This window comes from Leptonotus elevatus, chromosome 12 (genome assembly GCF_054856555.1).
Source record: "Leptonotus elevatus isolate MCC_2025b chromosome 12, RoL_Lele_1.0, whole genome shotgun sequence".
NCBI lineage: Eukaryota > Metazoa > Chordata > Actinopteri > Syngnathiformes > Syngnathidae > Leptonotus > Leptonotus elevatus.
In genome coordinates this window covers 20,441,196-20,458,704 of record NC_141250.1, presented here as the reverse complement: position 1 = coordinate 20,458,704, position 17,509 = coordinate 20,441,196, and the positions used below count along the sequence as shown (strand labels likewise).

Genomic DNA, 17,509 nt, shown 5'->3' with positions numbered 1-17,509 from the left:
TTTCCCACTGTTTGCAATCACTCTGCCAAAGACTCTCCTATTGGATGCGGTGTCTGATGCCACAACAACACCACTTCTGAGTTCAACATTTTTCAAACTGAGGTGCGACGTTGTGATGGCAAACGCCCACCTCGCATGCTGCTTAACAACGCGACACGGCATTCTGTCATCGCACAATCTCGCAGCACATAAACCTGTAAAAAAATAAGGAAGAAACAACATTTTGCTGTCAAACGCAGCTTCAACTCCTGGGAAGTAGACCCAAGCCATCCTAGCATGCCTAGCAGCATTTCATTTGTATAATTGTCAACACTTAATGACATTATATAATAATAATAATAAAAAAAAAAGAAGCAATTTGCTGGCTAATTTTTTTTTCTTTATGTTCGTGTAGATTCAGAATTATCACAGTAATCGACAACGATTGAATAAAAACAACTGGACTTGTCTTGTATATTGAATTTGTTGGTGTTTATTTTGTTTCCTGAAAATGTTTAAAAAAAATGGCTTAAATATGTTATTAGGGTGATGATGCGTAAATAGTTGTAGCTAAATACGTGTTTTATCATTCATGCTAGTTGTTCAGTTTCCCCATAATGTAACAGTAGTTGTGTGTGTGTGTGTGTGTGTGTGTGTGTGTTCTGCTTGCTTGCTTGTGCATCATTTTGTTGCACCCAAAGTTAGCTTTGTGTTCCCTTCATTTGACTGATGGTTCTTGTAGTTTGCAGCGCTGTAGAACGAGAATGCATTATTAAAGTTGCATGAGAGGGGACACTATTAGAAACAGCTCACAGTATGGTGCAGTGCGGTTTAAAAAAAAAAAAGCTACCTAATGTAGATGTAACTAACGCTGTAGCCACTGCGAGTGCATTCTAAACATATCAACGTGTGTGAGCATTGGAGCAAGTAGTCCCCAGGGTACCGTATCCATCCCCTTTTGGTTCACACCACAACCAAGATGCTTTGCGGTTGTCTTCCCTTTAACCAAAAATTGGTTCAGACATCCTCTGTCTGACACTCAACCTGGATCAATGCAAGTAAGCGCGACCGCCTCTCATCTCCCGCGGGACGGCTGTCGTCACATCAGATCAGATGCTTGTCCAAACAAACCTCTTGCTGACGAGCGGCGTAATTTGCCAGACGCCCACGTTGGCTCTCTCTCACCATCGACATTTGGATGAAGACGTCATTTGCCTTAATAGTCACTATCCTGCTTTCTGCAACCCACTGGGCGCTCTGATGGAGCGCGAAGCATCACGCTGCGGGCTGACCTGCCAGCTGAACCCGTGACGGAGCTTCCGGAGACGACGTATGCTCGCTCCCAAGTCCTGCTGTGATTTCACACTGAGTGCTGACATAGATAGATATAGGGTGTGTGTGTGTAGTTATAAGAAGTGATTTAAAAATGACTTATTTTGGTCGCCTGTGTTATTGTCGTGTGTCTTTCATATTTAGAAGTTCCACTCAAAATAATTGACATACTAGAAGAGAAAACATTTTCTTACTCATCTGGGGATCATCATGTGAAAAGTGAAGAAATGCTGTCTCGGTTTCCAAATGTTCCATCAAATTGTGGAACACATCAAAAATACCACATACATGCCGGTAGGGCGGCGTGGCTCAGTGGTAGAGCGGTCGTTTCCCAACCCAAAGGTTGTGGGTTTGATCCCATGCCGATGTGACTACATTGAAGTATCCTTGAGAAAGATACTGAACCCCCAGTTGCTACTGATGCTGCGTCATAAGTAGTCGACTGTAAAGCGCTTTCAGGGCCTTGCACGATGGAAAAGCGCACCATTTGAAGCTCTGACTTTTTTTTCCAATTAGGAGGGGCGAGGATCAAACCTGCAAACCATGTCGCCGGTTTGCACTACCTAGCTACACAGTCTAGGACCTGATTTTAATATATATATATATATATATATATATATATATATATATATATATATATATATATATTTGTCTCGCGATGAAAACCGGACATGATCATGAATTTAGAAAAAAATTATCCGGACACCCGGGTAGAATGTAAAAAAGTGGACATGTACTAATGTACCCTATTATAAGCTATTCTACCAAATCTGTGCTATTTGCATCTCCAGGAAATAAAATGCATACATGCATGATAAACTTAACTGTCAATTATATTGTTTTATTAATTAAAGTGTCACACGCACATGGCATATTTATTAAATGAAATGTTAAATATTAATTAAAACTTCTTTAAACCTGAATTTTTTTTATTTGTTACCTGTCCTCACTTCCTAAAAAAATATAAATAAATAAAAAAGACTTTCTAAAGAAACATAATCATTTAAATCCTTTACAAATGCTGTTTTTTGTTTTTACGTAATAGTGTTAACTCCTTACCCCAAAAGACCTCAAATTTATTATCTAATAAGGCATTATTTAAATCCTCAGCATGTCATGTGAAGGCAAAAAGTAAGTTATTTTTCAGCTCATATATTATGCATGTTATTTTGGATTTTATTCATTTATTTTAAACACAATATTTGATGAAACACTATCATGTGCTTTGCATCAACATGCTAATAGCAAAAAAAACATGTGGCTTTATTTCATGTATTTGCTAGTTCAATGCTAAAAACTAACTCGTCACTCTCAGTCCTGTTACTTAAATGAGGAGTTTTAGTCAAATAAAACAGTGGAAAAACCAAACAAACATTTTCCCTAGAATTGGCATTAAAGCTTCTTGAATGTTAAAAAAGCTGTTAGCGCTGCGAGGACTGAGCACCACATACATAATGTAGCAGCTGAATTGTTGAAATCAAACTTGACTGCGAGGTGAGAACCCGCCATGAGACTTACTGCACGAGACTTCATCAGACGTATCCCCGCAGTCATCCTCGCGGTCGCACAGCCACGCTTGAGGTATGCAGCGCCCATTCTGACACGCATACTGGTCAGTCTGACACGACCGGGCTGCCATAAAAAAAGAAAAAAGAAAGAGGAGAGACCCACCACTTAATTCAACCTGCATAAGTCAATGTAGAGAACAAGCCTAATGATCACTACATCACCGGGATGTCAATGTCTGCCATGTGCTTTATTGCTCGATCACTCAGCTGCAACTCGGAATGCCTGATGGCCTCGGGAAATTATGCCACTCGACGGGCTGACAGCTACATGCTGTGCAGCGCTGGTGGACACCCACAGACGGGCCCCCCCCAGTGATCTCTTGTTGATGCGGAATATACGCGTCAATCCGATGACGAGGGAACATTCATCACCTTCTGCTTAATGCGCGCTGATTGAGACTCCAAACATAAATCGCTCCGGAGAGGGATCGTTAAGGACGCCGGAGCTAATGTCATAAATGTTATATTGTGTTACATCAGTTCTGGTGATTAAAAGTTGAAAGCCATTCATTAAATAGTATACGGTGGTGCAAAGAGATACAAATTTAATTTGTTCTCTGGCCACACGTCTTAAATCATCTTTCCAAATTGAAATCAATGGAAATGCCATTAATCCGTTCAAGCCTCACCTATAAAAAAAATTTGGAATTTCTTTTTGGACTCTGAACGGGAATCCTAGAAGGAGCACCGGTTACGGAAATTGCCGTCAACTATGTTTTTTGTTTTTTTTTAATGGTAATGAGCGGAGAAAAGTCTTGGCCGATTTGGGTTTGATTATTAAGCTAAAAGTAAAAAAAAACACACACACAAAAAAAACTATGGCCATTAGTTGGCAGCATTGGGTCTCTTTTGGATGAAATCTCCATGTATCAAAACAATGCGGAAGGTCATGAACATGGCGGATATTTGGAAATTCGACCGTTACAAGCAGCTTGTGATTGATCAAAGTGTTTGTCATGTTAAATCTTCTACCAAGGGTGTCCACAAAAGAGAGAAAAGACGACAATGATGATGATAAAAGTTAGGAATAGGGGATAATAACATATCGTCGCTGCTATGTGAAAAACACTTATGTCCATTTTTGTCATTTTTTTTATTTTTACCATTTTGGGATGTCAGCATTCAGATTCATCCCAAAAACATAAAAGTGTAAAAAAAATGACAAAAATGGACAAAAGGTTTTTTCACATAGCAGCGATGATATTCAACACCGCAACTATCAATGCTAGCCCGTGAATGGTCATTTCCATTATGTGTTAGCATTAAGCTAGCGGGGGCATTCATAGGGATTTGGTTGTTTTAAATACACGTGGTATAATTCTAAGTTAAGTTTTTTTGTATAGTATTGAATCCCTTCTGATTTATTTTTTTTTTATCTTTGGGTTAGCATATTTGGCTCGATAGAGGCAGGAAATCCGCACCTGAGCACGTGCTGTTGGCTTCATCCTCATTATTACCGCAGTCGTTTGTCCCATCACAAAGCCATTTCTTGGGAATGCAGCGGTTGTTTTTGCATTTGAAGTGATCGATCGCACACGAGTAATTGTCTGCAAAAGAGAAGATTCACGTGAAGTTGACAGCAGAAGGTGCGTGCACCCGTCAAAACTGCGGACGCACGTTCTCATCCAGCAAGCGAGCCCAAACTTTTCTTCTGACCCGTACTGTACATAGAGCGCAATACAGATGATGAAATATAGCGAGAAGAAGACGAGCTAACAAATCAATATGGTGTATAAAACATTGTGTTTTCTGACAGCCTCCATAAAGACACTATTCTTTATTTGCTGCATCCATGTGGCAAATTGCAACCATATATCACATGTAGGAGCCACTGACCAAGTGTCAGGCTTTGTGAAAGTCTTTAGAGTAAGTGTAGGTTGGTGCATGCTGTAAATTCATGTGGGAAAGGTTGTTGTTCGCACCACAGCTGAGAGGCCAGTTTGAATATTTCAGGTTATTTGCTGTGTTATTGCATTTATGGAGCCAGTGTGATAAATATTACACTGGTATCAAAACCAAAAAACCTAATTCATCATCTCTATCAGAATACAGACTGTCATGATTTTTAAGTGATTCACTATTGTGGATGCTTGTATTTGTCAACACTCTTATACGGCTGCAATGCAACAAAAAAATGATTTTAATAATCAATGAATCTGTTGATTATTGTGTCAATTGATTGATGAATTTCATCGCTGTCATCACTTTTGCCAAATTGACTGCAAAAAATACACTAACATCAAATTGACTGCAACAAATACGCTAACATTAAAAACAAAACAAAAGATGTATTTATTTCTTTGGTCGGTAACATGTAACCAATTTGGCTAAAATATTGATCACCGCTTTTCAAAGTTAAAATAGACACTTATAAATGTCTTATTTTGATTCAACGTGATGATAAAGTCTGCTTTCAAAGAGGACTCAAGAAATCAGAGAATATTTACTGTTGAGAGGCTAAATTTCAGAGGATTTGGACAATTATAGTTCTCTAAACAATTCATCGGTTATTAAAAAATATCGATTAATTTTATTATTGATTAGTTGTCGGTTAGTCGATTAATCGTTGCACTTCTACACTCTAATAAGGAAGGGTCCTATTTTGGCATATGGTAGGTAGAGTTTTCTTTGAGTATTTTGCTAGACTAGCACAGTGTTTTGCCCATTGTGCACCATTTTGGGAGGGAATGCAACAGACTCTAAAACGGCTTACTATATGGAGGATTCTGCTTTGAAAATGTCTAGTGGTGAATGAGTGAAAGATTCTGTTTGCATTATTATCAATGTAAAGAATGTCATACAGCTCCTTGGTATTGAATCTAATTAGTTTGTGCAGCTAAACTATGTTAAACGCGATGACAGATAATCTGCAGGGTAATAAAAAAAAACAAAATCCGAACACCACTTTTCACTGCGGTAAAAAGAAGGACAGATGGGGAACAACCTAATGCTGGTGCTGACATTTGGAACGATAAAGGTTAACAGCATTGAACATTTTTTTGCTTCTCATTTCTGCACATGCAAGCGAGCGTCGAGACAAATTGAGCAGCGCTCACAGCACGTATGGTTTTCCTCATCACTGCCATCAAGACAGTCGTCGTCCCCGTCGCATTTCCACAGCGCCTGGATGCAGCGCCCGTTGCGGCACTGGAACTCCTCGCTTTTACACCACTGCGGTTCTGAGCTGCCGCTGGAGCCTTCTGGGAGCACAAATAACAGGAGAATTTCCATGAAGAATCGGTTTAGTGGACATTATTGGCATAGCTATGATGATGTAAAAAAACATGCTAATAATGTGTTACGACCTCATGGGTAACCACTGGGATTTGAATATAGGATACAGAAACGCATTGGGAAGATTTGGCCACTTAATGAATATGTTCCTCAAGTGATTTGTATTAGAGAAGAGGCAGCTATTAGTTGCTCTTTTCCCCGTAGAATGGAAAGGATTACAGCGCACTGGGAAAAGACGATTTTAAGCCTCTTGCACCGTCGGACTCGTTTTTCTCCCACCTGCACAGGTGACATTGTTCTTTTCCAGAACCTGGTTGTCAGCGCAGGCACAAACTCGGCCTCCTGGGATGGCGAGGCAGAGGGTAGCACAGCCGCCATAATTCAAACTGCAAGCGTTGTCACCTGGGAGCACAAAAAGACGAGATCCTAAATAAGGTGGCGGGCTCATTTGAAGTCCCAGTAAAGTGAAAATAAATGTGTCGTCTACATTTGACACAGCACCACCCCCGCACCTTGCTCTTTTGCTTTCTCTCTGTGATGTGTATGCACTCACAACGAGGCACTCTAAAGCAGCCACGCCAAGTGCACATTACAATTGTGCCGGATAAATGCTGACGTGAACCAAGAACCAGGGCAGTTTTGTTTTATTGGCTTGGTTAACAATTATGAATACAAAAGTAACAATGAACGACTTTTTAGTTTGAATTTTTGCAAAATCAATCTTTTTTTTCCCCTACATTTAAACTTTGCATAGTAGCAAACTGTATTTTCTTCTCTCGAAACATTAGTGAGATTTTGGGCTCTGACCGCAGTAGCGATTTTGCCGGCTAAAATGACACATTTGGTTTGTACAATATAGATCAGTAGGAAGTGCAAAAAAAGTGAAAAAAGTCTGACTGCTCTTATCAGCCTAGCCTAATCACTTAGCAGCTAGCCACCAACCGCTAACACTGGGAACAGGCTACACTTTCTACAATGCCAGGATAATAAATTACAAGTTTTTTTTTTTAAGTGTCATTAATCAGCAATTGAAGATTATTTCAAGGTCAAGTCAACCCATAAGATTTTATGTTGACGTTAGCCTTCTCCCTTTATGCTAAACCCAAAATATCAGGAAAAGTTAAACGGTGAAAAACAGTTAAATTAACGCTCTATTTCAACAACCGAGCAGTTCTTTTCAATCTTTGCACTTTTTCAGCAATTATCTCCAAACATGTAGAATCTATTTAGAAACAAATTGCTTTCCAGGGTCTTTAACGGCTTTCCAAGCCGTAAATGCCATGGTTCAGTGAAAATTAAAGATTGCATTGATAACTATTCAATATCCCTTGTCTAATATATGCAAGTTGGATGTCACAGTCTCTAAAAAAAAAAAGCATGAAAAAAGAACAGAAAAGAAAATTAAACTTTCCTGTCAAGACACATTGCAAATTTGCTTGCGGGCAGATATGGAAAACAAACAGCCATATGCAACTTATTTTTCATTGAAACAGCAAAGAGACAGTGCCTGAGTCAATAAGATAATGTATTATTGGATTCGTTTTGAGTCAAGTAATTATTCTAAAAGTACTTATTATAATAGCATGTGACATCAAAAGTGGAGATATGTTTATATATATTTTGGCATCCACGAAGAGTAATTATAGTAATCACATTCACGTTGCTTTTAAATCTGAAGCATTCATATTTTTTTAAATGTGTACATTTGGGCGCGTGTCTGACCGTTTACACACCTATTTAGAGCAGAACAAAAGAAACGCCTGCCGCGCGGACCGGTTCCGTCCGTGCTCCGCTGCCAGCTATATCCGTTACCTCGGCTATCTGCACTTTTCAGCTTCCTAACAGCGTGAATCCATCATCATTTGCGCGAGAGTGAGGAAGCCTTCCTTGGCCACCCGATGTATGCTAACTTCACAGAGTAGCGGCTCAAGAGATTCCCCGAGTGTCTGTCATGCGATTTTACACCGCGGCTTACAATGCCAACTTTGCTTCCGCTATGCGTGTATGCAGATTTTTTTAGGGTATGTTATTGGAGGTGTTCTCTTTTAAATAAGCGTAGTGTTGCGTGGGTGAACATACATTATCACCTGCAACCACTCTTTGGTGCAGAACTGTCCACACTTTTTCCCTAAGGGGGCTGCAGAACGACAAATTGAAGAATATTCTTCACCTTACATTTATGTGGCATGCTAAAACCAATCCCTGAAGAAATTATAAAAAGGTTTTACATATAAGATTTGTAGCCTTCCACTGAGTAGCAACCAAAATCCCTTTCCCACATTTAGAACCAAGACCAAGCGCAATCTGTAGTAAACAAACAATCTTTAAAGACCCAGTAAAGTGAATTCAGAGATTTGATTCTAATGACATAAACCACGTTTGTTTTTTGTGACCGCCTGGTCTCGTCAGACCGGTCCCTTAAGTCTACTAATCAGCTCCCTCAGCCATTGGTGTCTTCTCCACGTGATCCTCATTGTCTTGTCAGTTGCTAAATAATTAGGTAGCGGCTGCTTTTCAGTTGTTGTCCCAATCAAGTTTGCATATATGAGTCGGTTCCCAGTTTTGGTTTGCAACTTTTCTTCTTGGTTTTTGGACTTCTATTAATTTGATTCCACATGCCTTGTTTGACTTTTTGTTTTTGAGAAAATAAATACATTTGGTTGAGTATATCCTACATGTACTCCTGCCTTGTCTCCTTGCTGACCTGCATTTGGGTTCTATAGCCCACGGCAATCACGACAAATATATATTTATGGCTCAAACATGTTGACCATATGTAGGCATAAAGGCCGTTAAGTGGGGTGTGGTTTTGGCATATTCAGCAGATACGCCCACTGCAATTCAAGAGCTGAGACAAGGGCTTGATTTTTCACAATGTTTGAGGCCTTATTTCATATACTTGGCCATTTTTTTTGGCGGCATTCTTAACACCACTCTTCTCTTTGGTGTGTCAAATTTATGAGACATATTTTCAATTTACAAGGACTTTAATGTGTTTGTTTACTTGAGGATCATTAAAGTATTATGCTCATCATTATTATGCAAATCTGACCTTGATATGGAGCCGAAAGTGAAGTAAACTATTTTTCCCCCTCAAATTTTTTTTTATTTGTGGGGGATTATAAGGACATTTTGTTACTATTTTAACTGTGACTAATTGATGACATCTTTATCAACCCAATTTATTATTATTATTATTATTTTGTATTTTATTTTATTTTAATATTATTATTATTAGTGGTATTAGTAGTAGTTGCCAGCCCACTTTCTAACACCACAACATTTAATGATGAGCCCCCCAAACCACACCCTCTTTTTAAAAAATGTAATTCATGTCAAATGTTTTTTTTCATTTGTGCGGCCTGCAGGCTGGACTTTGAACGCCCCTGCATTAGTGCCTAAAATTGTCTCTGGTAACTAGCCCATATTATAATTAGTGTTGTTCCGATACCGATATTGGAATCGGCAGACAGCCCGATACTGCATTAAAACAGTGGTATTGGTGAGTACTAACAAGTAACATATATTAATTCTGACACTAATATAAGACTTTGGATGCAGCATCTTGTGTCTTGCTCATACACGACATTCACTGATGTGTGACATGTTCACTGCATGCCGAGCTAAGATATCCTATTGGCCCTTAAATACTCTGAACCAATGGTAGGACAGCTTTTTCATGTTGAGAAAAAAAACAAACAAACGTAGGTATCGGTATGGTATCGGCATCGGCTCGAAATCGGGGGCCAAATAATGGTATTGGAACAACACTAATTATAATATAAACTGTTCTCAAAAGGATGCAACCAGTATACGAAACTATGAAAAATCCAAATCTGAAGTCCAAAAAGAAACATAAAGGCCACATTTGTACACAGCTTTTCTCGTGGTCAGGTGTAGCTCCTGCCGTGGTCATTGGGCAGTGACTGAACGTGCGACGATGATAAATGACTGAGTAAATGCAGATTAGGGTTTGATGTTCTTGTCTCACGGACGTCACATTTATGCGGCGTCTCACAACTCAAGCAGTTAATGTAGCCTTTAATGGCGTCATTGAACAGTACAAGCTGCCGGAATGTCTCCCACACTTTACTTTTTTTTTTTTTTTTGGGAGTGGGAAATGGCCACTGACTGCTAGTCAACTAGTACAATATCAGCTCAAGTCAAGCTTTGTGAAATATGAACTTTTAGGAATGACATCGACAAAAGCAGCGCATGAACTAGCAAGTTTGTATCTGTTTGCAATGTTCCAGTTTGAGGTTATTTATTCTCTTTCACACGGCTGGGCTGTCAACTTTTTGATCTGACACTTGGTGTTTTGTAATGAACTTTCCGACCCAGTACACCGGGTGAAGACTCACGCATCGCTAATATCTGGACACATAGCAGAGACGGTCAATATGCAGTCCAACTTTGACTGTGTGGGTTTGTTACGGTTCAGTGGCGCGGGATGAGGGGGAGAGTAAAGGGGAAAAAGAGCCAACCTTGCTGACTTTGTGCGTCATAAACCTGCAGGCCAAATAATGGTGGCCTCTCACTTCGCAGCACATTGACATCCCCGGTAGACAAGTCCAGCTGGAAGACTGACGCGTTCATGTACTCCGTCCAAAAGATAAAATTGCGATAATGGGATATTCCAAAAGGGTGATTTAGCTCCTTTCCATTGTAGACCACCTGCAATGAAAAGTAGATCAACACTGTCATCGGAAACATTGCGCACTAAAAAGTGTTGGGTTGTTTTCGCTGGGCAGCTGTGGATTTTGAGCAGAATGGGTTACTTTTTTTTCCCAAGGTTGGGTTAATTATTTTGACTCAGCAGATTGGATTTGAGTTCAAAGCAAACACGGTGAAGCATTTGGCTGTTGTGCTGCACACAAATAAAACAAGCTGCCAACAAAGGGGAAGCCAGCCCCCAAGTGTAAAGGCTTTTAAATTCAGGTTAAAAACTTATGTGAAGCACAATGAGTTACCTGATGTGCAAAATGTGCTAAATAAATTAAGCTGTCTGGCCTTGCCTTGCTTTGATAACCAAGTAAACCATTTATTGGTAGACTTAACTCATCAGTATGGGTAGTTTTTTGTTGGATAACAATCTTGACCCAACGTGCTAGGTCAAATCCTCAACCCAACATTGGCTCTGTCCTTATTGGACCCAGTGCTTTGTAAGTTAGCTCAACTAATTTGGGTTACTTTCAACTTAGCCGTTTTAAGAGTGTGGCGATTTGACAGTAAATACTCACCATTCGCCCAGTGCCATTAAGGTAAATCTTTTCAATGTGATCATAGTAGGCGTCGCACCAGTACATGCTACTGGAGCTGTGGTCCAGGGTCAGGCCATTGGGCCACAGCATGTTTGTGGTGACAAAAATGCGGCGGTTTGAACCGTCCATCCAGGCTTTTTCGATCCTCCCGATGCTGTCGTTGACCTCATCTTCTTCCCAGTCCGTCCAGTACATCCAGCTAGCATGATCACAAAAACACAATCAAACAATACTGCGGATTTGACGGCTTTTATTGGAGTACATGCTTGAGCGTTTCGTTATATAGTCTGCCGACACTGTTGTGTTCAAATATACCATATTTTTGGGACCCTAAGTCACGCTGGAGTCTGAGTTGCATGATTGCATCAGTCAAAAAAATGCATATTCAAGAAGAAAACAACATGTATGTCACTCAAGAGTATAAGTGGCATTTTTGGGAGAAATTGATTGTACAAGAACCGATACCAAGAAGAGAAGAGCTTGGACTGGCACCCCAAATCCCTGCTCACTAATCACATTGACAGCCGTAAACAAATTGTCATAACTTCCGATTCAAACCGACAGAACAGTTTTTAATTTTAGTTTAAAATGGTTAACCTTCACTTGAATCCTATGTCACATTGTGGCCAATTGTAGAATCCTGTTCGGTTATTTCACCTTTTGGTGCTGCACATAATAAATCCTTGTTGTGGCGGAAGCCGCATGCTAAACTAGTGATATGTCACACATTAGTTGCCATGACTACTATTTCTTCTTCTTCTTCTTCTTCTTCAATAGAAGTATGAGGATGTTACATGCTAAAGAAGGTGGCAGGAATACACCAAATCTATTTGCAAACCGCCAAAAGAGAGCAGATTAATACACATCAACGTATTAGTCACAGCTGAGTTTAAGCCAAACTATGAGAAAAAAATGTGATTTATAGTCAGAAAATAACGGTATGTTGATTAAAAGGTGACGACATCGCCACACAGATGCTATTTTGTTATTGTTTGTTGTTAATGTGAGTTCACCGGCCCGGCATGTATCTCAAGGCACAGCTCAGGTCGTGCCACTCGTATCTCAAGGCCCCAACAGCATAGGGCTTTCTTTCAGACCATACAAAATCCAAGTCAATTATTGTAATAACAGGCAAAACAAAGCAGAAATGTGTGTCACACGCAAAGAGAGGCAGTTGATTCCAACTGTCTGCAAATGATGAAGCCTCGCCCGTACATTTTGACACATCGACTGATAGTCCCTTTGATATTTATCAATCAATATATCTGAGAGCATACGTAGGCTTGAAAGGGATCTGTTTCATACCTGAGTGACATGCCTCACCGGGGGTTTTGTTCCTGCGAACCTTTGGGACTGATGATTTCCCCCCCTCCCTCGCCTTGCTTTGATTCCAACAGAGAACACACCCTTAACTGCCAAATGCCAGATACAACCGCCGCTTCAGAATACTGAGATTAACTTCACAACCAGCACATCCCGAAAGAAATACGAATAAATTGGAATCAAGATTTCCCCTGATGTAAAAGCATATAATTAAAAAACCCTGGCAAAGAAAAGCGAGCATGTTGTAGCGTCGCAAATCACTCACGCTTAGCAAGTTAAAAAGATGCTCCGCTGCACATCATCACATCGGGCATTGCCAACCAAAAGTTCTGCAGTCGTGTATCCCAAGGATGGAACTCGCAACGGACTTGTTGTGCGGGGTCAACGGTTTGACGTGATCTTTTTTTCCAGTAAGCGTGCTCGGGGATTTGTTCCTTTTGAGCGTTGCCGAGCGAGCCGTGTGGCCTCCCGCTTCTCATCACTGCATCGCTGATGGAGGGCCGGCAAAAGGAGGATGAAAGGGAATCCAAAATTGAGGTGAATGACGACCGCCTATGTTTCCAAGTCATCTGGATGACCCCCATGAATTATTCAGTGGCAAAAGCAAAACGCACGCAGGAAGGCACGCGCATCCTATTAGGCTGGCAATTGGGAACTACATCGTTGTGATATCTGAATAAAAACACTGGCCGCATATTTTATTTCATGTGGTTGCTGCCGTGAATGAAAACCCCAACAAAAAGTGAGCTCATTGACGTCAGTACATTGTGAAGGTGGACAGCACACTCTAAAGAACTGCTTATGTGTACGAGTACAGTATCGTATACCATATCAGTTCATTAAAATGTACACATCAAGTCCCTGTTGGATGGTGACATTGCATCACTTTGGACTTGATAGCACTACAGCTTTTGAGTAAAAAACATTAGGGGGTGAAACTTATCTTCCTACGTCAATAATGAGGGGAAAAAAATGTCACCATATTGGATGTCGGACAAATTTAGGCACCTCACACTCAAACAGATTATGTATATGTATGGCATAAACTACTGATGGGCGAGTACTATACCGGGTATCGGTATTGGGCTGATACTGGCCTTATTTTACGGTATCAGGTATTCATGGAGACTGACAAAACCGTTGATACAGTACTTAACTCATTCAAACCCAAAAATCTGTAAATACGTTTTTTAATACTTTTTCCTTCACTCCCAAAAACGTACTTATAAGTTTTTATGTTTTTTATGTAAGAGCATACCGATGACTTTGATGCAGCTTATGACCTCAAGAGGTGGCTTAAAGCAATGGTAGTTATTACAACAACAACAAAAACGGCCAACAGGTGGCAGCAGAGTATAAGAGCTCAACCATGGCCATGTTACAACAAGGTCTTTTTGCCAGTATTTTCAACAGGAATGTGAATAATGATGAAAATTCTTCTTCTAATGCTAATTGCTGCAAAATGGAAATAGATACAAATATACTTTTTTTTCCTGATGAAAGAAGAGACTCTAATCTTTCTTTTGTTCCATGTTTTTATAGCAATAGAACTACTTCACTAATACAGCAAAGGGGGTTGCTTCAGTGAAAATGGCTGCGAGTGAATGAGTTAAGGGGGGGAATCTGACATTGAAGAAGTCCTCCTTGACAGTACATGGCGCTATTCTGCGGCAGTTTGACTCACAGGCTAATCATCATCTGCTTCACAAAAAACAAATAAAAGTCTTTGTTCATAATTTTTGGGCATTGCATTCAATTCAACGAAAATCAACACTTTTCGCCTCGGGCACCAAATCACCTCGTGTGATTTACAGATATCTGTTTGTCAATTTGTTACCAACTCGTGTGTCCACTACAGTATATGCGTGTCGAATCTAAAGACAGAGACAGATGTCAAATCCACGGGGACTCAATTTGAATAATCCACAACAGTCTCATCTCTTTCAAACTACTTCCTGTGAGTTTAAGGGATCTAACTCCTCAAGCGTAGCCTAGCGGAGATGCCTGGTCCGCTTAGTGCCAACTGAGTGTAACAAATACTGAGCAGCATGAGCAGCTTTAGCAGGCGCCTGCATCTGACTTGAAACTTGTCAGCAATGAAGCATGTTCGAACCGCGACGCCACACACGCTCAGAGGAGCCATTTCCTCGTTACACCATTCAGCCTTGCTCAACAAGCGACCACCAGAATTACGGGGTATAATTGTAATCCACGCAGTCTGGTGATAAATTAACTGGACAAACAAAAAGCATGGTTGGATTATTAATTTTACGAACATTAGGGTCTCTAATTACTGGTTTGCTACTGATATGATCAGCTTGTAATTAACAGTGTGATGTGGATGTTAGGTCTCTGCATACAAACTGATAACTGTGCTAGGTCGGTATAAACCTGCAAAACAGATGCTTTGCAACATATGCACATCACAAATGCTTTAAAACAACAACAGATTTCACAAATAAACAAATATTATAACTGCGTGGTTCAACAAAAACAGGTTCAATTAAAATCAGGATTTGAGTGACATAGGATTTATAATGTGAAAAATGATGATAATGTTGATATCTTTCCTTCATGTAGCGGCAGAACTCGTTAAATCATACCAAATCCCAAATATTCAAATTCCACAGACAGAGCTGAGGCAAGTGCTGGTTTATGGCTGAAGCCGAACCCTAACCCTTATCCCATCACATTGCGCATTTAAGCCACAGTCTCCTGATCACGAGCCCCTTTTAAATGATTATTAATACAACAACAAAATATTACATTTGAAAACACACAAAATGATTCAAAAGTCATATATAATTTTCCTATCAAAGTTTGTGCAAGTAATCCAAGACCGATGTTGTTTAATTAGAAATACTTAAATACATGCAACGACATAGAAATGGTTTGCCGTGACTGAATTGATATAAATTAAGAGCCAATCTATGCAATTTGTGGAAAACTTTAATGGAGTGCTGCAGTGAGGTTAATTATCATCTTGGCTGGTGTTATACTCCACGCTTCAATTTACAAAGGAAATAATGTGTATTAGGGCGACGGAAGAAGTCATCAAGTGGGTTAACTGTGGCTAATGAGCTGGTAGTGGTGGTTCATCTCCTAGAACATAGACAAGCACCCAATCTCTAACTCACTATTACAAAAGTACTTTTACCATCACACACTTTAATCTTGGGCAAATGTTTCAGACTCCACATTATGTGACCAAACAGCTTTCTTTACCTGTTTAGAGGGTCAACCACAATGGCCCGAGGATGCGACATGTTCCCTTCCAAGAGAGTTTTCCTGGTCTCGGAGGCACTCTGCAACCTGGCAACACTGATTGTCTTCCTGTAGCCATCGTTGGTCCAGTACAAATTATTACCGATCCAGTCCACTGAGATTCCTTCAACATTGTCGAGTTCTGCAACAGAACATTTTGAAAGAATTCATAAACACAATAACTCTGAGAAGTAAAGTGAGGTTTTAAATCAATAAAGTATCACCAGACAGGGCAAACAAGCACATTTCAGTGTGTGAGTAGTACATTTTGAGTACACATCGAATGTTTTGAGAAGATTAAATGCTTGCAAGATGTACTGTAGGCTTTACAGTCATTGGAAATTCTGAATGTGCTATAAAAGAAAAACAATTTTTGACTAACCATCGTTAAGTATCGTTTCCCTGCTGCTCCCATCGATGTTTTGCCTTCCAATGAGGAAACTGGTGGTGTCAGCAAAGTAAATATGTCCTGATGCTGCATGGTAGTCAATAGCTCGAGGGTTGACCAGATCCTCAATTTGCACCATATGCTCATCACTAGATTTAACGTTCATATCCAAACCTTGGATGACACCAGGACGCCCCTTCCCGTAAAACAGGAAGAGATTGTTTTGAGGCTCTAAAAGGGAACAAAAGGAGAGACCGTTTTCTGTTATTGGAAATTAATTGCCGCAATTTGTCAGTGCTGACCCTAGTATTAAGCTCTCTCCATCAAGAGCATTGTTCTCTAGTCCAACCCATTCACTTTATTGGAGTCAATGGCCAGTGCCAATGACGCTTCTTTCCCATCTCAGTCCTCCTTGCGGTAAAAAGTTGCCTGGCAGTATAAGAAAGAAAACACCAAGGCAAACAGACAAAGACAAATACTTACCTTGGCTGTGAATATTGTCTCTGATCTAAAATAACACGCCATCTGCATAAAAGGACAGAGTAGAGAAGACTAGAAAGCTGACGGAGCTCCTTTGTGGCCTGCCAGCCGCATGGGGGCTCTGCATACACTCAAACCCTCGGCGAACCTCTAGAGAGGCGAGAGTAGGCGTGAAGGAGGGCTTCCAGAGAAAGAAGCAGACCTCTCCTTGCTCTCAATGCCAACCCGTGAGACTACAACGCTGAGGGTGAGGACCACACATGCCTCAATTCAATTTATCATTTTGTGAGGGAGAAAGCAACTACCCAGGAGACAATTAAGCCTTGCGAGAGACCCAGATATCAAACTCTAGTGTGACCGCTGTAAGAAGCACTACCATTTAGCGCCACCGTCTCATTATGTTTAGGAAGCAAAAAAAAGAGAGTGCAAAGAGGCATAAAAAAGATCACTTGTGCCATCAGATCATTTGTAATGGGGGTATAAATCAAAATGTGTCAGAGCAAAACCTCCTGACGCTTTGTTACCCAAAATGTAACTTGCCCCCCACCCCCATACATCCACCTCCCTCCAAATGGGACTTGAATTTGATTTACTGCTTTTAATGTCAACCACACAATCTTCCGTCATTGATCAGCCTGGTCAACAAACACAGACAAAGTTAAAATATTATATGGCGATAA

The 17,509-nt window shown here is 40.3% G+C and overlaps 1 protein-coding gene across 1 annotated transcript in view; it reads right to left on the bottom strand.

The window, feature by feature from the left end:
* lrp1bb (low density lipoprotein receptor-related protein 1Bb) overlaps positions 1-17,509 on the bottom strand; it is a 247,502-nt gene that overhangs the window by 123,081 nt on the left and 106,912 nt on the right. Inside the window, exons 11-18 of the mRNA XM_086090410.1 lie at positions 16,344-16,580; positions 15,923-16,103; positions 11,354-11,573; positions 10,598-10,787; positions 6,393-6,515; positions 5,936-6,079; positions 4,301-4,426; positions 2,830-2,943 (exon numbers count right to left, since the gene is read on the bottom strand). Of these exons, the coding sequence (XP_085946536.1) occupies positions 2,830-2,943; positions 4,301-4,426; positions 5,936-6,079; positions 6,393-6,515; positions 10,598-10,787; positions 11,354-11,573; positions 15,923-16,103; positions 16,344-16,580 (1,335 nt within the window). The remainder of the gene's footprint in view (positions 1-2,829; positions 2,944-4,300; positions 4,427-5,935; positions 6,080-6,392; positions 6,516-10,597; positions 10,788-11,353; positions 11,574-15,922; positions 16,104-16,343; positions 16,581-17,509) is intronic.